The sequence below is a fragment of the Hyperolius riggenbachi genome, chromosome 4 (assembly GCF_040937935.1).
Source record: "Hyperolius riggenbachi isolate aHypRig1 chromosome 4, aHypRig1.pri, whole genome shotgun sequence".
Taxonomy (NCBI): Eukaryota; Metazoa; Chordata; class Amphibia; order Anura; family Hyperoliidae; genus Hyperolius; species Hyperolius riggenbachi.
In genome coordinates, this window is record NC_090649.1 from 195965879 (window position 1) to 195984602 (window position 18724).

At 42.1% G+C, this 18724-nt stretch overlaps 1 protein-coding gene across 4 annotated transcripts in view; it reads right to left on the reverse strand.

Annotated features, from left to right (window-relative positions):
* The window catches only part of CCDC50 (coiled-coil domain containing 50), a 162544-nt gene that overhangs the window by 63849 nt on the left and 79971 nt on the right, over window positions 1–18724 (reverse strand). For 2 of the 4 annotated variants that reach the window (XM_068281189.1, XM_068281187.1), the window contains one exon: window positions 1361–16419. The exons of 1 other annotated variant lie outside the window; for it this stretch is intronic. In XM_068281189.1, the coding sequence (XP_068137290.1) occupies window positions 16403–16419 (17 nt within the window). In that variant the 3' untranslated portion in view covers window positions 1361–16402. Of the gene's footprint in view, window positions 1–1360; window positions 16420–18724 lie in introns of those variants that run through there. One more of the 4 variants, XR_011031406.1, reaches the window with a different exon arrangement.

The window sequence follows — 18724 nt, forward strand, 5'->3', positions numbered from 1 at the left end:
CCTCCGCACGCAGCTCATCGTCCCTCCGTCGCCCACCTGCACAGCGTCAGCTACACAACACGGGTCCAGTGATGTCACCCAAGGACATCAGGTCCTTATCCAAGATGGGTGACATGCGTTCGTATGTAAGCGGCTAAAAGTATTAGAGAGAGGATCAGCAGGACAGCCAGGCAATTTACATTGTTTAAAATAAAACAAAGCCTCCACATTCTTCTAACTTCAGCTTTCCTTTAAGGAAGGGGTCCCTCACGAGTAAAACATTTTTTGTGTACACTAATCAAATTAAAGTAAACCTGAGAGGAAAGGAGGCAAAAGTTTTATACATACCTTCCTCCAGCCCCCTCCACGCAGATCACTCCCTCGCGGCCGTCCAAAGCCTCCTGGATCCTCCGGTAGCAGCCCTGTTCTCTTCGGCCAGTCGGGCATACTGCACATGCACAGCCCAGCTCCGCCCGCTCCTGTCCCCAGGAGCGTTCTGCTCCTCCACAGTACTACTATGCAAGCGCAGAATGCTCCCAGCTGCGGGAGCGAGACGGGCGAAGGCACGCTTAGGTGCATTGCACCAGCTGGCCGAAGATAACAGGGCTGCCACTGGAGGATCCATGAGGCAGACGGCTGCGAGGGAGCGGTGTGTGTGGAAGGGGCTGGAGGAATCCCCAGTTATGTATAAAACTTCTGCCTCCTTTCGTCTCAGGTACACTTTAAGGTGTGGTTGTTGTAACCGGTTTGCTCTAAAGTATTATAATGGCACCATCCACTCTTTAGTTTTCCACACCCCAGAATTGGGCACTTTGCTGTAAGGTAAGGGGGGGCCACCACCAACCCTTACATTCCTATGTGGAGGAAGGAAGGACAGCACAAAACCTTGCTTCCATCGTCTGGCACACAGAAGCAGGTGGATAGATACTATTCGAGTAATACTCAGTCATCGCACACATGAAGTGGGCAAATGAATTTGCAAAATGTCAATTTTAAAACACGCACGCAGGCACGCACGCACACAGTGAGGCTCATAGGATAACATAGCTGTATGGGTAAGTGCATTTTCAAATTGAAGGCATGTGAACAGTGCTAGTGTGACCCGTGCTAGGTGTTAAGCATAGGCTAGTAAACAGTGACTTTTGTAATGCAAAAACAATAGAATTGCCACACTTGAGTTTCAAAGCCAAGCATAAATTGTTAGATCTTGTCAGTTCTAGCCATGTAGTACGGCCACAGACAATACAATGGCTGCAAACAAAAAACTCTGTAGGTTACAAATGTAGGAAACAAGTATTAGCAAAAAATGCCCGACTACCTGCTTTGTGCAATTTTACACACACTGAATTGGTTAATCAAAAACAACTCAGACAAGTCAAGGTATTTTTAATAAAAATATTGTATTGGGTTTTTCACTTGAGTAACAGTTGCATATGCAAAGCCTGAAATGTACAATACACAGTGTGTAACCAATAAAGGTTTATTGATCAAGACAAGCTAAAGTTAGCATTCATTAAACATTCATGAGTTCAAGGTTACATAAATGAATACATTCAATAACATGACGCTTTGGTTAAAAAATATACTGCTATACTAAAACCTGATACATAGAGCATGAACAGTCAAAAAAGGAATTGCATAGATGGATTCTTGGAAGTGTGCAATTGTTAGTTAAGGGAATCGGTATGGATTTATTGAAATTCTCCATTTTTTGTAGGGCTCTTCAGGAATTTCCAAAGAACTCTACAAGCTCTCATAAAAAAAAAAAAAAAAAAAAAAAAAGAACAGCTTCCTAAACTTTGGCTTTCTGCACCGTTTAGTCATCCAGTATTTGTCAATGTCAAATATAGGTGAAAACACGACCCAACAGTTGTTAATGGATATGGTTAATTTCAAAGAAATGGGTGAAGGTTCACTGAGGTGCAGGTACTGGTACTATGGTTAATGCTTTCATAACCTGTTACAATCCTATGTCCAGGCACATCAAACTGCTTTCTGACTTGTACAAACCAAGAAAACACCTATGAATAAAATAGATTACAAGGAAATTTTAGCAAAAGGCAATTGTTTTCAATACCATCACAGTATGGTGCTGCAAGACTCCCTGAGAGTCCTAATACTCATACAGTTTTAGGATATTGGACACCTGTTGGTAAAAGTCCCCAAAGCCATAAACAGGCACTTTGTGACATTCCTTGCTAATCATTAATAGTCTCCTCAGATACATGGGTAATAATGTGCGTATATAAGTGGATCTGCCATTTTCAATCAATCAATGTACGGTACCCACTATAGTAGCAGCTGACTTAGGTGCTAGTGCCCAACTGTAAAATACTAATGCTACCACCTATAACGTTTCCTGGTCATGACAACTTTTCAGCTGCGAAGGGTTAATTTGGAGGCCAGCATTCACGTATAATAGGCTGAAAATATTTTTGCCTGAGTCTTAGATCATGCCCTAGTAGCGAAGACGACAAACTTATAAGTTAAGGTTAGGCAAAGTTTACAAGGGGCTAGTGTTGGGGAAACAGGAGTAGTTTGTTTTGCATGGGTTTTGAATGGTCTAGTCAGGGAAGGATTAACATTAAAGATGGGAGGTTAGAATTAGGCATCAGGAAGGGGTTAATGGGCGAGGCTTTTGGTAGAGGGGTATTCAAGGGGGAGATTTGGGATGTAAGGGATAATTCAGCATATTAAAGAATCGGTAACAGGGAACGCATCAAAATCTTACTAAGTACACTGACCAGGTAGCACTTATCGAGACATCTTACCCAAGTAACGTACGGTACACAACTTGCATAGTGTGTGTTTCTTTAACAAAGTTCACATTACCAAGATAATAACGCAATGCAAGCTACCTCAGCAGTGTCATTTTTGGTAAAACTGCTGTGCGCAGGGAGCACACTGCAATTTTACCATTGCTTTGTGAATATGAGCCATTGCTATAAACATCATTCATGGCTAGCCAAACAATGGGGGAGAAATGGCAAAAGTGATGCAGGAGATGTATTTGTACAGCCAAAGCAGCATGGGAGGACCAAAATCAGTCATCCTAATATTATAAATGGGAAAGTTTGGATGTTTGTTACTCGATCACGCAAAAATGGCTGAACGGATTTGAATGAAATTTGACACACACATAGTACATTACCTGGAATAAAGTAAAGGATACTTTTTATTCCCATAACTAAAAAGTGGGCGGAGACAAATACGCATTTCCCTGGGAAAATGTAAACTGCAGCAATTCTTACACTGTTAATGGCAGGGATCTCAAACTTTGCACAGTTGGTCACTGGGTGACTGGGATTAATATTCAGAAAAGTGGGTGGAGCCTACAAAAGCCAATCAAAATTCAACTATTGATTTTCAAATGGAATATTTGATTGCTGCTATTCTTGCACTGTTATTGGCACAAGCCTCAAACCTGGTACAATTGGTCATTGGGTGGCTGGGGTTTAAACTCAGAAAAGGGGGTGAAGCCACATCCTATCAGATTTGTTTCATTTCAATACAAATTATTGATGCCAAAGACAGCAAAGCTCACAAATTTGGTCATCGAGTAATTGAGTAATTGTGTGTTAGGGTTAGAAAAAGTGAGGGTAGCAAACACCAGCCAAATACATAACCGGGCAACACCGGGTCATCACTTGGCAGGGACAAATACAAATTTCACGGATAAAATGTCAACTGCAGCAATTCTTACACTGTTAATGGCAGGGATCTCAAACTTTGCACAGTTGGTCACTGGGTGACAGGGATTAATATTCAGAAGAGTGGAGCCTACAAAAGCCAATCAAAATTCACCTATTGCTTTTCAAGGGGAATATTTAATTGGTGCCATTCTTGCACTGTAAATGACACAAGTCTCAAACCTGGTACAGTTGGTCATTGGGGTTCAAAATTAAAAAAGGGGTGGAGCCACATTCAATCAGATTTGTCTCATTTAAATGCAAATTATTGATGCCAAAGACCGCAAAGTTCACAAAGTAGGTCAATGAGTAATCGTGTGTTAGGGTTAGAAAAAGAGGGTGGAGCTAAAACCAGCCAAATGCATACCCGGGCAAACGCTGGGCCATCAGCTAGTATGATATAAATGTACCCTGCACACAGTGGTGTAGCTAAGGAGCTATGGGCCCTGATGCAAGTTTTGCATGGGGCCCCCCCAAGCACTCTATACATTACAATTAATACAGCGCACCAAGATCTGCAAAGGACAACAACAGTGTCAGAGGTGCAAGTTGGGGATGGGAAACTGTTTGTTAATGATTACTACTATGAAAAGCATCTATAGAAGTGATTATTACCAACACAGGGCCAATAGAAACTTAATATTGTGCTCGAGAGAGGACCCCTCTGACCCAAGGGCCCCGGATACGGCCGCTACCTCTGCAACCCCTATTGCTACGCCACTGCCTGCACCCATGTCGCCTGGACTCAAGAGTGTCGCTGGGATAGAATACAAAAAGCCAGATATACTACAAAGCGTTAAAGATGCACGAAAACACTTGGTTTCTCCTGTATGTTGCCAGACATCTTTAATAATCATTTTCTGCATCTCTAGGTTTTTATCCATTTCTCACGCTGGCTATATAAGGAACACTGCCTACATAATGTACAACAGAAGCTTGTCTGCCTAAAAGGAAAACTTCAAACTGAGATCAAGGGGAGCATTACATTTTAGACTACAGAGGTCCTCCAAGTCAATCTGTCCCTTTTTATAAATAAAATATATAACTGCAGAAATCGGACATGCATTGAGAGTTCATCAAGGATTGTTTATAACCCAAGGCACCTACTCTAGACTGCAAACCTCCCTCTAGTGTTGAATAGAGGAGCTTCACTTACACCTTTCAGTGCAAATCCCACCGACATGAAATGGAGCCAATCAAGCTCAGCAGTTGCTGGTTAACTGGCTAGATGTCAGAGCAGTGTAAATATGCACAGAAAGTCAAAATTAAAAGTAATTAATAATTTCTATGGTGTAGTGCAGCCATTTCCCAACATGATTACTGTTCTTAATGAAAGTTGGGATCATCATCATCATCATTATCATCTCAAGCACCTCAACACATACGGTACATACTCATTAGCAGTACTCCATAATAGCATAGGACTACTTCCCAAGTGTTACTTTAGTTTTGTTTTAATCACAAAAATTATTATAACAAAAATCACTGCAAGTACAAATACCCCTGAACCAAACACAAGCACCCCCTGGGGTAGGTGTACTGTGTGTTTGGAACCTAGGAAGTAGTTGAGAGACTGGCACAAGCCCTGCCAGTAAAGGCCATCTACAGTGTCCACACAGAGGAGGACCTCAGACATATTCATCAACTCTGCAAAAGAACCTCTCAAATAAAAAAACACACATCAGCCACACAGCTGCTGCATGACTTGCAGAAAACCACAACTGATGTGTGGGCTTGTATTTACAGAGGAAGGCACCTCTGCAGACCTGCACTGTTTGATCCCCGTTCCCTGTCTGTGCATCACCCCTGGGAAGAAGATTTAGGCCTCTTTCACAGTAGGACGTTGCGTTTCAGTGCGACGTTAAGGTCGCACAATGCGGCCCTAACGCAGCGCATATAGACTTTAACGTTATTGTGCGTTCTTTAACACTGCTTTGTGTTATGAGGTCTTTCTTTATGCATCTCTTGGGGCGCCGTTTTCGTCACACAGTGATGACTATAAATTAAACATTTTTGGGCTTAGTATTGCGCATGCGTTACATTTAAAAAAAAAAAAAAAACATTACTGAGCATGTGCAACAAAACGCAGCAGATTCATTGCTAAACGTACAGCATGCAGCACTTTCTAATAACGCTACACGTTACACACAACGCAACGTGTGCACTGTGAATGTCGCACAGACTTTGTATTGCTGTGCGTTAGTCTGCGTTGAAACATTTTCTAACGTGCAACTTTAACGTCGCACTGTGAAAGAGGCCTTAATCCTGATAAGGAGGAGGACCTTTTTTTCCTCTTTTTCCATTTATTCTACCTTCCTATCTGCAAACATCAATAAACAATTAGTTAAAAACTGGAGAGAAAACCCACCCTTTGAAATAGGTTAGATACTAATTATTGCCAATAAAGATACTTCTAACCATATTATGATAAAACATAAAACACACACACACACTGGTTACACTGTAAATTATTAAATGTAGGTGAATAGATATGCCTTACAGAGTTGACTAAAATTAAATATAAAATAAAATGGTTTAAAATGATACAAAAAAAATGAGATGTTAAACATGTTCAGCCAAGTTGTTTTACTGGGAAACCTCTTACTAGTGCTAAACTTGAAGTAGTAAAACGAAGGGCTATTTCTGGACGATTGTCATTCTCTGATCAGATCTAAGGAATCAATATTACTATATACCGTATCTTCAGACACTCCAACACCAAACAGTCCAGACAGCTGACAGGAGGTAAATGTCAAACAGTTCACATGTATACTGTACTGTACTAGGGGATTCTCCTGACCACCACCCATACATCTCTGCTTGTGCAAATGGTAACCCAGTAACCAGTTGTGGAGACTCATGCAAGAGCTACCCACATCCAACCAGGTTTCTTCTTCCTGTGATTGGCTGCGGTGGACATTGACTCCATATTGGCACAAAACAGCTCTACTACACAGTACACCTATATCCAGAGTTCACCAATAGGTAAGGAACTGACAGTATAATACCTTTCCTCCTTCCTACAGTTTAACAGTAAGAAGTAAAAAGGTGTTTTCCGTTTGTACAGAAAAAAATTCTTCACAAACTCAGAGAATTTCACTGGAGGTAAAACCTGGTAGATTACTAGTAAAAGACATACAGGTATTCATATGTGGATCACTCCACTACAATGAAATGTTTCTGTTTAGAGAAGCGGCCTTATAAGCAAGAATGCTGCTGAGCTACCTCACCCATGAAGTGAGCAGCCCTGTCCTGCAGCTCCCAATCATTGCTCAGCACGTTCAAGTGGTTTCAAGAGCACACGGGATGATGCAGCTTGCTATCTGCACTGCTTTCTTGTGCTTTAAAGTGGCACTGAGCACCATAAAAATGAACAGTGGGTTAATTCTAGTCGTGGTAAAAAAGAAAAGAAAAAAAAAGTGCGTTACTGGTGTCAGTAATGTCTATTTTGTTTCACAAACCCATATACACCCATCTACTGATGGATCGATTAGCTGAAAACCCCTCTTTAACTTGCTTCGAGAGTGCAAGTTACTCACTCTTGATTGTTCAGTTTAAATAACGTCCTCAACCCCTGGGAACAGGAGGAAGTGGGGGCAACAACCCCTTCATTCATGTGGAGTTCAGTTTCCTACATCTGGAAGGAAGACCTTCTGAATTGTATCACTTCGCTATCAAAAGTTTAACTTGGCATTAGTAATGGTTTCAACAGAAGTTATAGTACAGTGGTACTGCTTCTGCCTCATAACCAAGGTTGCAGGTTCGATTCTCCTCCAAATGTATTTAGCTGCCTCAATATTCACACACTTTCCTTCTGAATGTAATTGCACCTGCTAACAGCTCACAGACAGCAGAGGGTGTGAACAGAAGAAATAATCAGTTCAGTTACACACAACGGCATTGCTAAAGAGTGAGAAGGAATTTAGGCCAGAACATTTGGTGCCGTTGGCTGCAGCTGCTTTCTGATTGGAGATCAGCTGTTTGGTGAGAAAGAAAATTCTGCTTGCTCTATGAAGAAATGTATGCGATCCCTACACAACTGATAATAGGGATATTAGAACAGTATACATTTTGCCATAGTGCTCCTTTAAGACTCCTCAAACCTGTTGTAGCAGATTGTCAACCCCTGCCCTAATTATGTTAGTAGTTACAGAAAGGTTTAGCACTAATCAGAAACCGAGCCTGAAATAATGTAACATGGGTGGCAAAGTTCACACGTCTTATTGATGGCCTGTGTGGGTCTTTGCCTTTTACCTGTAATGTAATGCCCTGTAAACACCTGCACAGCAGAGGGGAAAAGCAGTGCACGCTTTAGCTTGGACTGCTGCAGAGAAAGAGTCTTAAATCTGGCAGCAGAGAAGCAGATTTAAAGGAGTCACATACTTGCCATCTGAACATTAAAGAGGAAAGTAATTACGCATTTTAGAATGTAAGGGCTCAGCCACACTATAAGCGCGTTTCTCAACGCTTTGTGATTAGCGCTTTCTGAGCGCTTTTTAAAAAAAATCTCTCATTCACCTTCATTAAAATCGATGTAAAAATCGCTGTGATTTTTACCACAATTTTAATGAAAGTGAATCAATCACAAGCACTCAGAAAAGCGCTTATAGTGTGGCTGAACCCTAATCAATTATTCAGGATATACATTTTTACTTTAACTATCCTGTTTCCAGCAGCAGAAACATTTATTATACCTACATACTTCTATATATGGATATTTAATCCTGCCGTCTCAGTGATGTTTAGCCTAGACCACTGTTCTACAAACTTTGACTAAGGGCCATATGAAAGTTCTTGAAATTGTTAGGGGGCCAAACTCATAAAATGAAACACAATGCCTGCCGATTGCCCCTGGTACACCATGCATATTTTACCAGTAGTCTAGAAATAAACTAGATAGGGATTGTAGGTGCTGTGACTCCTCTGTAACCCCCTATGTGCCACCACTGTTCCCTCTGTGCCCTCTCCAGTCTCAGTGGTCCCTCCTCTTCCCTTTTGCCTCTGTCCCCCATGTGCTTTCTCCTCTCCATCTGGTGCCACCTCTCCATGTCCCCCTTTGCCTGCTTCTGTCCCATTCTGTACTTTTCCCCCTCCATATGATGCCTCCTCTCTTCATGTGCTCCTTCTTTGCCTCTTTTACCTCTCCACCTGATCTTCCTCCATGAGCTTACTTCTCTCCATATAATGCCTACTCTCCCCAAGTGCTTCCTCTTTCCCCCTTCTGTCCATCTCTGTGCTTTCTCATCTTCGCCCTTTCCTCTCCCTCTATTCACACTTTCCCACACGCTCACTACTTCTGCCTCCTTTCCTTCTCTAACTCAGTTGGGCCTCCTACAGTCTTAGTCCTAGTCCTACATCAATGATAGGACTACAAAAAAAAGGCTGCCATTTTTTTGTAGTCCTATGGTAATTACTAAGGGGCTACGTACAGGAAGGCAACGAGGAAGGCAGAGCAGCAACAAGTACTTAAATGGTATGGACAGCTTGGGGGCCACTGGAGAAGGCTTGGTGGGCCGCATTTTGCCCTCGGGCCAGACTTTGTACATGGCTGGCCTAGACTATGATGTCATACCTTCTCCTCCCCCAGAGTACTCTGGAACATCAGATTATTATTATTTAGATTTATATAATGCCAGCATCTTCCGTGGCACTTTATTTTGCTTACACTCACTTCACAGTGGTGGAAAAAGCATTGCACAGCAATTCACCTTTCCAGAAGTAAAGATGCTGGTATCTCTGATACATTTGAGAGTGTAATTCAGAATGGAGGTAAGGTTTTACAATGGGCAAACAGTGACTAAATATTTTAGAAAAAGCATTTTTATCCATTAAGTTGTATTCAGTAAAGTTCCACTTACAGTAACAGAACAATCAGCAATTGACCTGCTAAGATCACTAGAAGCCATGCTGCCTTGGGGTCTCCTTTCTGCTACTTACGGCGTCTTGGTGGTGATAGTGGTAATAAAGCAAATAGTGGGTATAAGGTTCTTTATGATTCCTGGGTGCAGCATTTTTCAGTTTGCTGGATTCACATCCTTTCAGCCATGTGAGAAGCTGCTACATACGGCACTAAGAATGTTCTGTATTACACATGTATGACTTTTAGAAACTGTAGTATAGAAACATTTTTTCTCCTCATCTCAAACTAAATTAGGTTCACTTTATACGGGCAGTTTAAATACAAAACAGCACTTAACAGAGTTTATCTGTTAAGTGGAAAACAGTTAACCTTTTAAAACCCTACTAAAAAGTATGTAAGCTATAACAACATCAGTGCAATCGTTTAAACAGTCATCTAAAACCATTCATTTACATCTTGACCACAATTTTCAGAAGACAAAAACATTTTCTTATCATCCACAGGACAGAACAGTTAAAATGAACCTGCTGGTTTGCATAATTTGTAAACTGACCTACCACAAGGTGTGTGCAAGTACAGTTAAATGTGGTCAGGGAACTCAAACATTTAAAAACTGCCTTCACTCATCTGCCTTGGACCTCTCTGTCCCACCTCTTCTTCTCATCCATATCCAGTAAAACTAGGTACACACACTAGGAGACACACTAGCCAAGGCAGGGGTATAGAACGGTCTTGGCTGAGACTTTACTGTGTCTAGGTGTCCCCTGAGGGCGCATAAAGATTTGTAAAGTTAGGTTTCAGTGACAGTGATGCCCAAATCCATTGTTCCCTCCTCACTACGCCTGCTGGAAGCCACTCCATCATCTGCTTCATCTTCATGCCTGCTCCCGGGGGAGGGGGTGGGTATCAGTAGAGGGAGAATTCAGTAAAATTTCAGTAAAATTTACCGACATTTTACTATCGGCTTTTGTGAGCACCCAGATTTCTGGGCAAACTTTTTAGATGTATGCATGCTATGGTTTGGTTTCGGAAACAGAAAAATAGCAACTGATTGGTGTATAAGGAGCCTCACACCCTACCTATGGAAACCAGCGGTAAAGATGGTAAGAGTTGCAGGGGACCGATAAACTAGTGTGCACCAGCCCTGCTCTTTGTTTGTGCATTTTTAACTAGTAGGGATTACATTATTTTTTTTGGTTCACTTTTTTTGTACAACTTGAAGAGGTAAGGTGAAGATACAAGCCAGAGAAATCAAGGTATTGGTTTAGTGCGAGTTTGAGACTTCCTGACTTTTGGCACTATTAAGTTGCAAACAGTAAGGGCTCGTTTCCACTGTTGCCACGCGATTTCGCCGGCATTCCGACGCTTGTAAAAACGCATGCGGATGCGTTTCCACGTGCGTTTTTACCCGCGATTTCGCGTGCGATTTCGCATGGCAGGGTGCCATGCGAAATTAACCATGACACTGCCAGGACAAAATAACATTGAAAAGGGTGCGAAATCGCACGCGAAAAACGCATGTAAAAAACGCATGCGTTTTTTACTATTAAATACATTAGCGGCGATTCGCACGGATTCCCGATGCAGGCAAATTCGGTGGGTCCCGTTGTGCAGATTTGGCCCGCCGCCAAATCGCTTCCGCACGCCGCACATGTGGAAACAGCCCCGGCCACTTCAGTGTACCAAGCGAATCCGCATCTCGTCGCCGCATGCGGATTCGCCATGGTGGAAACGAGCCCTTAAGGTTTATTCTAAGATTCTTAAATCCATAATTTAAAAAATGCAGACATTTAAACATATTGCCAAAACCAATAATAAAGGATCTACTTTTAAAAAGGTATTCTCATAAAATACAAAAATTAAGCAATGCAAAGGTCTGTTTTTCCGTTACAAAACTTACATAATCAGCATCCCCACGGGCCACATTTAATACCCTGAGATCCTATAGAAAGGATTTCACGATTATAAATAATCATATTAAAATGCTACTTTGTTGATGAAGTACGAATCATTTTGCCTTCATGTTTGAAATCTACTAGCTTCCCAATAATTTTGCCTTCATGTTTGAAATCTACAGGCTTCCCTGGTAAGGCAGTTGATCAAAATACAAAACACAGTAGTTCCCAGCAACCAGATTGCAGGCAATTCTGTTTAGATTACAGGGTTAGGGTAACTTCCACTGGCTCTACATGTTGTACTGCCTTAGTAAATAAGCCTGGACTTTTAACACTAGCTACACATTAGTAAATCAAAGGCAGCGTAGGGCTAAACAAAATTTGTGAACAGTAAAACTCTTATAAAAAAGCAGTTCAACATTATAGCAGACTAGCAGACCTAAGCTATTTAAAAAACGGGCTCTAGGTCTGTCGCCGCCGCATGCCAGCGCACATGCACAACCGCCCGCCGCGCACGCGCACACACACACCCCGCTGGCCCGTCCTGCTTCTGTCCCAGGCTGTCCCTGCGGCACATGTACAGTAGCGCAAACGCAGACACACATGGGGACAGGACGCAGAGACACAGGGGTTTTATTACATAGGATTATAGAAGACTCCAGAATGTAACTACAAAAAAAAAAAAAAAAAGTCCACAAGGTGACTTGCTTTACCAATAAATGCTACTGCTGGAAGCTGAAAAGATGGATTCCCTATTTTTATGAATAAGTAAGCCATCAGTCAGCAGTGACCTCTAGTGTCTGGCCGCAGCAGCAGCATTTATGTCAACAGATGTACAGCATTTTTTTTTTGTGTGCAAGTTAATGTTAATAAAAATATATATTTGCATTTAAAATTGCAGCTAGATGAGAGTTTCCAAGATAGACAGATTATAAAATTGCACTTTTTTTTTTTGTACAAGCCTGGAATCTATACTCTCTTTGTGAAGAATGGGCAGCCAAGAGACATCCCATCTCTCTGTGGAAGTAATATGCTGCTCAGAGTAAGAGTTTGTTACTTATTTATCACGCTTGGACTAATTCATTGACTGGCAGCAAACTTTGACATTTCGATATCTCAGCCTCTGTAAGCAATTCTAGAGAAGTATTGTGCTTTGCATGCATACATACATGTTACCAGGCTAAAAAGTGTGAGTATACTTCTAATTTAAAAAACACTAAGTTACCCTCAAAATGCCCTTTAATCAGCAGAGTTAACAATTGGGCTTCAACTACCCTCAAGATTTGCCTAATCTGCATTCCATCTATTCCCCCATCCTTAGAGCCAAAGGTCAGGTCAAAAAGGACATACTTACCTGAGAAGAGGGAAGAAAAGCTAATTACAGCAGCTGTGGGGGTGGGTGAGGGAGAGTTAACTTACCCATGCTGCCTTCTGTTCTAAAGTGCTCCAATCGCCTTGCACGTAGCGTTCTAACTTGCATTCCATGTCACTACCACGCTTCCTCCTTCCGTGTCGAAGGAGGAAGCGTGGTAGTGACTGAAACATGATGCGACAGCATGGGTAAGTTAACCCTCCCTCACCCACCCCCACAGCTGCCGTAATTAACTTTTAAATTCTGAGTAGCTACGAGTAGGTAGCTATTCAGAAGAGCATCCCTGGTCAGGACCTTGTCCTCTTCTGGCATGAGCATGGCCATTCTGCACCAGCGCAAATGGCTCCAGTTTGCTGTACAGGCATGGCCATACTTGCACAAGCGCCGTATGGCTGCACTCGTGCCTGAAGAGTAGTACAGCCCTGATGTTCCTACTGACAAGCTCTTCTCAGTAATCTTCGCGGGGTCCGTGCTCAGCAACAGAGGATTGTATGGGAAGGCTCTATACAATAAAGATAAAGAGGCTTCCCTTTTCTTAGGCAAGTATGCGTTTTCACACCGGAAGTTCATCTTGGGCACACTTAACTGTATGTCCCTCCCACACCAACTAGCTCTACCCTAACCCTTCTAATATGCAGCTGACACTTTTTAACACAAGGGTCTCACAAAGTGATGCGAATCCTCACAGCACTAAAAAGGAGGCACAGCAATGATATGAGCAGTGTGAACAGAGCTAGGCTGCAGCAGACAGACAGTTGACATCCGTGCATTCACTACCAGTCAGCTGCTCTCCTGGCTCTGCCGGACAGATCTGTTCTATGCATGGACACCTGACCAGCCAGCAACAATCTGCTATTTGTGATACGCAGAAGCTTTCTACTAAGCAATGAGCACACTGCAGATTAAGGGTCAAAAAACACGTATTATGAACACTGCAAGTTGGTGTATTCACACAGCAACCGAATGGCACTTAAAGGGAACCTAAACCGAGAAAAATATGGATTTTTCCTTTTAAAATAATACCAGTTGCCTGAATCGCCTGCTGATCCTGTGTCTCTAATACTTTCAGCCACAGCCCCTGAACAAGCATGCAGATCAGATGCTCTGACTGAAGTCAGACTGGATTAGCTGCATGCTTGTTTCAGGGTGTGATTCAGCCACTATTGCAGTCACAAAGATCAGCTGGACTGCCAGGCAACTGGTATTGTTTACAGGAAACATCCATATCATTCTCAGTTAAGGTTCCCTTTAATGTCAGGTAGATCAGCAGATGACGCCATCAATGAGACCTGGACCTTAGATGGACATTCTGGTCAGCTATGCTCTACCGGATTATGCTGGAGAGAAAATTCACTGATCTAACATAGTTGCAGTACTGATCAGAGAGCAATTTGGTGATATTTAGTGTACTTATCCTCTAAAACCTCATGTATGAAAGTGCCTGATCTGAAACGTCCACAGAAATCTGATTCTTCACTTCTTAAAAGAAAGCAGTGCAATGGCTCCTATTGGCAACATGTTTTTTCCCCCCATTCCTTGCAATACATAGAGTAGTTTAGTGGTCATCTTCAGTACGTTGTGCAATGTACATAGCTGATAACATTCAAAGCCATGCTGCCCTATGTAAATGGATCCTAACCTGTCTAAAGTTAAATAGTCAGAAGCTGTCTTTTAGAGCTGAAAATGCTTTTGCATCTATATTAGTCTTCACAATCCTTAGGAGAGACATGCCATTTAAAATACATATCAAATCTGACATACTGGCTCACATTATAACATTAAGAATAAATATGAATACAAAATATAAAATACATGGTCATTCTGCAGCTTTGCACAAAATCGGACTGCTTGGAGGGTACATAAACTTAAGAGTACAAAATTAACAATAGAAAAATGGCACTTTGATTTTTTTTTTCTACCTGTACATACATTGTGCAGTTAATATTCATAACACTGGTTATTGATTTAAAAGGAAGTGAAGAACAATGACAAACATAATGCAGCACTGGCGGGAGGTGGCGAGCTGTGGCTTCCTGAGAAGATGCACAAGGAAATTCATGACTGTGTGAAGGCAGGCAACAGATTTCAATAGGAAACCAAGGCAGCTGATCCGTGATGTACTTTCTCAACAGTACACCCTTTATCTACCAATGGCTAAAGGGGATTAAATAGAAGCCGATAACGTCAAAATCCAGAAACCTTTGTTGGAGCTAATATTTTAACATGGACCTTTCCACTGAAAGGGTACCCAAGCTTCCATTGAGGAAAATAAAGTGATTATTTTGCATTACTGTTAAAATTACTTTTACACTCACACTGAAGCAAGCATTTATATTTCTTAAAATGATTTAAAAAAAATTGTTTTGCAACAGAACTTAGTCTGGTGAAAGGTACTCTAAAATTCAAATTCCACAACCCTAAGCTGGCATTCTAAACACTACAGATGGTTTCTGAGATGCTAATAGTTCATGCTTACATGGACATTTCATGCAGCTTGAAAGTTGGGCCGATGAAATACACTAAAGTTAATTTTTGGTGGGTCCAGTTCCAAGCTGCATACAGTTTGCATGTACACAAGAATTATTTGGACCTCACTGACCATCCCTAATAAACACACCCAGTAACATGTCCTCTCAGATGCTCCTTCAGCATCTCAGGTTGCTCTACAATAAATATAAGAGGGCACAGTCAGGTTTTGTAAAATGCTCGTAATTTATATGGTTGACCTGGAAATAATTTGTTTTCTCTCAATTAAAGTTAAGATACCCTTTTACGACCAGTGGGTGCCTTTGGTTTCATAAAAAAAGGAAGAGGAATCAATCCCAGAAGCAACCAGAATACAGATATTCTTCCTATGCAAGTTACAAATCAAAGCATAAAAAGTGAATGCTTGCGTTTGACAGGAATCTCCCCCGCCCCCCATGTTCACACAGTTATACATTAGCTTTAATGGCTGCTGCTTGATAAATTTATATTGATTAAAAGGAGCGCTCCAGGCAAAACACAATGGAACCATGAATATTCGATATAAATGTCTTTTGGTGTCCCATTTGGAAAAGCTAGTAATGGGCAATGAAGCAGTGGCCCTTCCCCCTAATCCAAACAGGAAGTTTGCATAACCCTATTGCATTGCTGGGAAAATCAAAAACATCCAAAGTGGTATATTTAAGTTTAACATAGTCTCCTGTTTTGACTGAAGGTCTCCTTTACACAGTTGTTCATTTTCTTACATTATCTTATACTACATAAACTGACACCACCTTTGCTGATTTAATCACGTCACTGAGATTATTTTCCCTAGCAGACATTTCAGAGCTACCGTATTCCTTTTGTACAGCATACGGTTCATAAAAGGTTACATAGCTAGAAATTTCAGCTCAATTGTACCTATTGCCTTTCTATGCTTTGACAATGCTGCAGAATTTTGTTTCAACAACTTGACCACCTGTTCAGAAACCAGATGATAATGCTGCAGTGTTTGTCACATGTTGGGGAGGTCCACGGGAGCAGTACTCTGCCTTGATGCTTCAGTCGGGGACCAGTGCATTTTCTTCCTTCAAGATATTCTACAAGACCGCAAGCATCAGTTGCAATTTAGATCCACATCTCATTTGTAATGGGACCCTGGAAGGAACGACACAGCATAAAACCGCTAATATTTGCAAGTGTAAACATCTTCCAATAGAAAATCTGTGCAAATAAAAACAAATAAATCTAACAGTTCAAAATGTTTTTGTCCATCTCTTAGGCCTCTTTCACAGTGGCAGGGTGCGTTTGATGCGACGTTAAAGTCGCACAACGTGCCCCTAACGCAGCGCATGTAGGTTATGAAATTGGATGTTATTTTGCACTGCGTTATGTGTCTCTTGGTGCGCCATTTTTGTCGCATACTAATGGAACGAAAACGGCACATGCATTCCATAAAAAAAAAAAAAAAAAAAACACATTACTGAGCATGTGCAACACAGCACATATATTGCTAAACGCACAGCATGCAGCATTTTTTAAGAACACTACATGTTACACACTAACGCAATGTGAGCACTGTGAATGTCGCACAGACTTTGCATTGCTGTGCTTTACTCTGCGTTAAAGTATTAGAACGTGCGACTGCAATGTGAAAGAGCCCTTAAAGCATAACTAAACTAAAAACTGATCATGCCTGCACAATAATTAATATAACATTTTAATATGAAATCCTGAAGCCTGTACCCCCGGAGATCCAGGATTGTGTTGCACACTGGTGTGACTTCTAACATACACAAGGCCAGAAAAAAAAAATAATAATAATAATAATATGATACTTCCCTAATAAGGAGGGAAGCCTCTGGATTCTGCAGGGTTCCTGCATCCTCCTGGCCAACACAGTTACCACATGAAAGCCCCCGGGAACAAATCCGTCAAGAGTTTGTTGGATGTTATGTGGTTGCAGTCCTTATGCATGAGCGTGTCCTTACTGCCTGTGCAGTAAGCCGAGCCTCCATGCCATTGCGCAAGCATGCTGTGTTTGTGCACGGAGAGGAACATGGACATGATTCGCCCCACCTCTCAAGCCCGCTGACTGGGTGTCACCCTGGACTCCGCACTCTCCTTCACTCCCCACATCCAAAACCACACAAAGTCCTGCAACTTCCACCTTCGTAACATCTGTAAGATTCACCCTTTCCTGACCTCTGCCACCACAAAACTCCTCATACATGCCCTCATAATTTCCCGCCTTGACTACTGCAATGCCCTGCTCTCTGGTCTCCCTATGACCCGAACAGCCCCACTGCAGTCCATCATGAATGCGGCAGCCAGAATTATCCACTGCTCCCATCGCTCCACCATGGCGAATCCCCTCCTTGAATCCCTCCACTGGCTTCCTATGCAGTCCAGAATCAGATTCAAAATACTGTGTCTGACTTACAAATCTGTCCACAAAACCTGTCCAACCTACAGAGGTACACACCTAGCCGCTCACTCCGCTCTTCCAATGAACTTCGCCTAACCGCCCCCCGCATCACCCAGTCCCATGCACGCCTCCAGGACTTCTCAAGAGCTGCTCCAACACTATGGAACTCCCTACCTCCACCCATTAGGGCAGCCCCCTCCTTCAACATCTTCAAGAAAGCCCTCAAAACTCACCTTTTCACTCTGGCCTACTACACCTCACAAGTGCTCTAAACCCACAGCTGAACTCTGGTCCCCTACCTTTCGTGTCCTTACCTCTCCCTCTAGATTGTAAGCCTTTGGGCAGGGTCCTCCTCCTTTTGTGTCCTACCTGATCTTGCACCTGCATTACTGTGCACCCATGCTATGCATCTGAGTGAACCTAACTTGCCTAATCTCTATGCTCCCCTCCAGTCACTGACTAAGCATTACCTTGTACTCATACTGTGCTGCATGATCTGGTTTTTCTTGTATTCATGTATTGTCATTTTGCTGTATGTCACCCCTAAATATTGTCTGTAACCTAAAGCTAATGTTCAGCGCTGCGTAATATGTTGGCGCTTCATAAATACAATAAATAAAATAAATAAATGATCTTCAAGAGCGTCCTGGGCAGTGGTGGTGGTCTGGAGGAGGATGTGGGAAGCCTCTGCATGAACCAGATTCTTCCCTCTTCTTAGGCAAGTATCAGGGTTTCTTTAGGTTTACTTTAAAGATCTGGCATAATGGGTTGCGTATAACAGAGCAAAGAAGAATGAGAGAACTAGAGCAGGCAGTGGGTAGCCTGCAGTAATAAAAAAAAAAAAAAAAAAAAATAAGTAGGTACACAGGTGTAATTTATGCCTAATTAATGGTATCGGAATTCTATCTGTAAGGGTAAGTTTCCACTAACGCGAATTCGCATGCGTTCCCCGCATGCAAATTCGCATAACCAATAAAAGTGAATGAGCCTGTGTCCACTAGTTTTCTAGTGCAGGAAAAAATTTTCCTGCACAGC